General features: G+C 35.4%; 1 protein-coding gene across 1 annotated transcript; it reads left to right on the top strand.

Annotated features, from left to right (window-relative positions):
* The first annotated feature begins 444 nt into the window (after positions 1 to 444).
* Positions 445 to 1196, top strand: LOC112521800. The gene is made up of 2 exons (XM_025130791.1): positions 445 to 787; positions 952 to 1196. Exons 1-2 carry the CDS (start codon positions 445 to 447, stop codon positions 1194 to 1196), a joined length of 588 nt encoding a protein of 195 aa, XP_024986559.1.
* The last annotated feature ends 4932 nt before the right edge of the window (positions 1197 to 6128 follow it).

The following is a 6128-nucleotide window of genomic DNA, read 5'->3' as shown; positions in this document are numbered from 1 at the left end:
TATATTTTATTCAAAAATAAAAACATCATCGTTTTCTCAAAATCACATAAAGTCATATTATAACATCGACTGAGATAAATAATAAAATGAAATATTAAAATYATGATGTATCTCGCTGCATTGCGCGAGTACGCTTCTAGTTATGTTAAAGGGTAATATATATTGGAAGGGAATGATTTTCGTATATATTCTTTTTCTATTGTTTTCTTATTGTGATTGGTTTCCTTTTTCTTAGCTCCTTTGTAGCTATCCTGAAGATGTGTGTATATATATATATATATATATATATATATATATATATATATATATATATATATATATCATCTTACTGTACTTTATAATGAGAGAAATGGAAAAGGCACATATTTTTTTATGGTAACAAAGCTGGTCACATACCACTCGACCAAAACCACAAAACCCTAGATCATCGATCATCGTTCCATCATGGCCGATGACGGAAACAATTCAGTGTCCAAAACCAATGACCAAACTTCCGACCGTAACTCATCATATTACCTTCATCCATCAGATTACCCAAGGCAAATGCATGTGAATGATGCATTGAACGACAATAACTATCTCGACTGGATTCAGGAGATGGAGAATTTTTTGTTCGTGAAAAACAAAATAGGTTTCGTTGATGGGACTCTAAAGAAACAAGAAAAGACTGACACTGTGTTACGTTGTGATGCTATGATTAAAGGATGGCTGACTACAGCCATGGAAAAGGAAATTAGGGTTAGCGTGAAGTATGCTAACACTGTTGAAGAAATTTGGAAGGATCTGTGTGAACGATTCGAAAGGGAGAGCGCACTAGAGCATATGAATTAAAGAAACTTCTCAGCACAACCAGGCAGGATGGGGCCTCGATTTCAGCCTACTACACCAAATTAAGGGGAATCTGGGATGAAATAGGCTTAGTGTTCTCCATACCAAGGTGTTCTTTTGCAGGTTGTGGATGTGGCATTAGCAAGAAACCGGGAGAATTAAGGGACAAGGAAAGACTATATGAATTCCTTCTTGGTCTTAACAGCAACTTCTCCACAATCAGAACACAGATTCTAGCGATGAAGCCTATCCCGACCTTAGGTGAGGCTTACCACATAGTTGCGGAAGACGAACAACAAGGAGTCGTGTCTGCAGGAAAGAAGACTAATACCGAGACCGTTGCGTTTCAAGCCTTCATGAGGCGCTGATGGGGCCACTGGCGGACAAAACAGAACCGAATCAAAGAACAGAAAAAGGACCACACATGATGAAGTGGAACATTGTGAATTTTGTGGGAAAGACGGGAATGCGATGGATGCTTTAAATGCATAGGGTACCCGAATGAATTAAAAATTTATAAATAGAAAAAGAAAGATCGAGGAGGGAGGTACGTGGGTGCGGTGGGGGAACCGACGAAGAAGAGGTAAAATAAGCTTCGATTCATGAATCAGTATTAAGGTAGCGTTTGGTACGCAGACATAATTGGACAGGACTGAACTAGACAGGAGAGGACAAGAGGGTAGGACTGGACAGGACTGGACTGGACGGGACATGACTGAACATAACAGGAGAGTGTATGGTGTTTGGTACAACTAGGACTGGACGAGACAGAACTAGACAAGCTACCCCCAAAAGTTATTTGATGATTTTAAATATTATATAATAGTTAAAATTAACACAAATAAAGTAAATAATTAAAGAATAAATATTTATACATAATTTTCATATTTGTACCAAATTTGAATGAAAATTTTGATATAATTGATGGTAGTAGTGGTGGTGGAGGTGGTTTTGGTTAGAGATGGCCAAAATCCGGTTCCGGGTTGGTTCTTAACCGCTCCCTACCGGTCCTAATTAAGACAAAAACCGGCGGTAACCGGTCCCGGTTCCGGTGAAATACCTTGTAACCGGTCAAGATTACCGGTAACCGGTTAAGGAATCCGGTCCCAGTTCCGATCCCATCCGGTCCCGGCAAAAAAAAATATTTTTCTTTTCAAATTTTTGTTTATTAATAAATTTTTAGTATTATTAATATGTTTGTAATATGTTATTTTTAATATGTTTTATATAAATACGTTTTATTATAAATACGTTTAAAAATATATTTTGTTATATATATATATATATATATATACACGTTTAATTTTAAAAATATGTTTTGTTATATATATATATATATGTTTAATTTTATAAATACATTTTGTTATATATATATATACACATTGACTTTTGTTGACCGGGCCGGTTCTATAACCGGTTACATAACCGGTTCCGGTCTTAACCGGTCTCGGTGCTAGAAAACGTTAAAATCCATAACCGATTCATAACCGGCGGTCCACAACCCGTCCATACCGGTCCCGGGCCGGTTCGGGTCCCTCTCCGGCCCCGGTTCCGGTCCTCCGGCGGTTGTGGGCCAGGCCGGGCCCATTTGACCAAACACAGTTTAAATAAGCAATTCAGTATGAGCAGATATCAACCAAACTAATTGAATCTTCATAAGAATTAAACAATTTCATATTCGCCAATTTCTATGGATATTATAAAAAATGTTTAGTGTGTTTAACTCAATCAATATCTACGCCTTGCTACACATTTACATCGCCGACGAAAAGACAATTTCTCTAGTATTGAAGCTCATGCTCGCCTGAAACCGCCTCGTTTTGGCCGATTCTTCGGTTGCCGATGGCGCGTGAGATCTACAGCCGCTATCGACGGAGTTTGAAGGAGGATGATAGTACATACGAGCAGTTTGAGGACAGTGGGAATGAAATCTAGCCACCATTCTCACCCCTAAATCCAATATCTCTACGTATTTCCCCATTATCATAAACTGAAATTCAATCCAAAACACCGGAGAAGAAGGGTCTAATCAGATCGAAAGAGAATTTGATGGGATCCGATGGTGTTCAATTTGCTTTGGAAAGGAGGAAGGAATCAGAGGGTTTTATAGTGTGGAGAACGCTGTCTGGATCCTTTCTCTCCTCTTTCCCCTTACTTTGACCCCCTTTTTGTTTTATATTTTCATTTGGATTCCTCTCTTTTAACTTCATTTGCATTTTTGACACCTAATTTTCTTCTTTTTTTAATTTTGACACAAAAATCTTTATCCTTGTTTAATAGAGTTATAAGTTATTGTCAACTTGGAATCTTGACCCCAAAATCACTAGCCACCCGTTATAGTATTTTTTTTATCTTAGGAACCGTTTACAAACATTTATCCTGTAAATATTTACCAATAAAATTTAATATTGTCATTTACTTACTGGGTAAGATTTTAGTCAATAAAAACGGCATTGTATACAACAATTTACCCGATAGGCTTTAACTGTGGTAAGAGTCGTCACCCTCACTTACTGGGTAAGACTTTCGGGCCTTGCATCACTCTTACCAGATAAGATTCTTGATACTTGTCATATTTATATATATATGATCACATGCACATCACATAAAATCATGTATTTGATGCACATAACAAGCATGTTATATTGTACACAATCACATGTGATTATGTATAACATGACATATCAATATTATGATCATGTACACAATCACATATGATTATTTTAATGATGACATGGTAATAAACGTACTTAAATTTTTTTAATATGTTTACTTGTGTAGTTAATCCCATATGTTCTTGTAAAGGATCACGATTGTATTGTGTAGTATTTCCTAAACCACAAGTCATATTGTAAATGATCACAAGATTGTTATAATGTGTTTTTTTTTTTGGGAAAGAGATAATTAATAATTGGGATGATCGTAAAAAATAACACAGACCTCTTCATGCAAATTATGTTGATAACTTTATCAACCTAAAATTTAACAATTTAATCATAACACTAAAATTTGGATGAGTATAAGAATGGTAATGGGGCGGGGATGTTTGTGCCCCATCCCCGATCCCAATCTCCCTTCTGTCTCTGTCCCTATTCACATCGAAAAATATGGTCACATCTTCATTCCCGTCCTCAATGGGAAATCGAGATTTTTTTCTCCAGTAATGTGAGATATTTTAAATTAAAAGTGTTATACATCATATTCGATCGATAATGGTACATATTTAAATCTTATATATTTTTAATTTTTTTTGTAGCATCAAATATTCACATGTGATATGAAATCACAACAACATATGTAATTGTTTGGTCAAATGCTTTCGACTTTTAACGTTTTTTATCTAAAAAAATAAGACAACTCAGAAAAAATGTATATAAGAAGAATTGTCAAAACATTATTTCTAAACTTAAAGATATTAAATCTATTTTTTCTTTAAATAATATATTTAATATACGAGGACGCGGGGGGGGGGGGGTGTTGGATGGGAACTATGCTACCCATCCCCGTTCCGTCCCCAGTTTTAAACTTTCGAGGATTCCCATTCTTGGTCTCCGGTTTTGCGTAGAATCTCCATCCTCGTCGGAGCGGGTACACCTAGAGATGGAAATTTTTACCCATTGGGGTGGGTACCCGACCCTGATGGGCGGGGATTCCTCGGGGTAGGGATCATGATGAGGATTTATTTCATACACGAACCGGGGTCGGGGATGGCATTAACTAGCCCATAATCTGAACCTGATTAATTTTTATTTTAATTAATATATGTGTATCGTGTGCATGTGTATGTGTGTGTATCTATATATATGTGTGTATATGTATTATTAAATGACAAATATATTTTGATTTTCAATATTGATAATTAATATAGTTATGACATTAAATTATTTTAAAATAGATCGTATTTTATTAAATGGGTTTCCCAAACCCACCAGGGATTCCTTCCCCCCCCCCCCCCCCCCCCCCCCCCCGGGGAACCTGTTGGGGACTGTTCAAGGACGGGGGATGTATTACCCGTCCAATACTCGCCTCGTTCCCATCGAATGGGATGGGTCTTATTACCATGTCTAAGGTGAATGTATCTGACCTATTCTCACATTTTGCTCTTGTTCACGTTTGAACATCACTTTATATGTGTCTGTATGTATGTATATATGTGTGTGCGTGCGTGCGCACACATGTGTATGTTAAGGGGCTTAATCATTTGAGAATTCCACAATTTATGAAATCTGTGAGATTCATCCTAAGCCACTAATTTTAAAACAATTAATATATTTTTTAAGAAAATTTTAGAAATACATAAATATCCCTTTCTCTCCTCTCCTGCAACAAATACGTGCAAACATTCACAATTAAATATGTACACAAGTTGAACATACTATGAACACAATTACAACCACCTTGATATTTTTTGTACTAAAATGTTCACAATATGTTCAGAAGTGATAGGTTTAGATTTAGTTTTGTTACTTTGGTTAACATTATAAGAATAACGTGATAATGAAAGTTATGATTAGAAGCGTACGAAGAGATCTGAATTAATGATCATTTTTAATCTCAATCTCATCCATGAATTTGTGTTTTAGAAGGGAATTAAGTTATGATTAGACACGTATGAAGCGTTTTGAACTAATGATCACCTTTAATCTCATGCTCATCCATAAATTGTACTTTAGAAGGGAACTGTTCTAGTCCATCTCATTAGTATTGATATTTAATTAAAATTGATCAAGAATGAAGATTTCTTCTTATGTTTTTCACCATAACTTCTATTCTCTTATCGTAATTGTTAACCTGTCCCAATCAGTCTGTAACTAGTGTAGTCGGTGAATAAAATTGGATTTGGCTCTTATGTTGTTAATCTTTTGAACGCCAAAAAACAAAATTGAAAAAAGCAAACTATAGGGGACCTAATTGTAATACCTTAATAAGTAATGGGTTGAAAATGAAATTAGGCACTATCATAACTACTGGTGACAATTTCAACACCGTGTCAGGAATCCAGTCTGGAATGGGTCATCAACCCTGCTTCATTCCTGAATTGACTTTTCTTTCGTCGTTATTTCCTTTTTTTTCAAACTTCTATTTAAAAGTTTAAATTAATAATAAGAATATCTACACTATCTTATAAAACATTTGGTTAAAACTCTTAAAAACTCTTAAAATTTTTAAAAACTCTTAAACTCGTTCATCCTTATCCGATTTCAGCCCTATCCGATTTCATCTCATATCTAAATTCGTGTAACTAACTGCAGATAAACACAATCAAATACAGGATAAACATCTCATTTTAAATATAAAAA

This window comes from Cynara cardunculus, assembly GCF_001531365.2.
Source record: "Cynara cardunculus var. scolymus isolate 2C chromosome LG 11, CcrdV1, whole genome shotgun sequence".
NCBI classification, from domain to species: Eukaryota; Viridiplantae; Streptophyta; class Magnoliopsida; order Asterales; family Asteraceae; genus Cynara; species Cynara cardunculus.
This window is presented reverse-complemented; position numbering and strand designations above follow the sequence as displayed.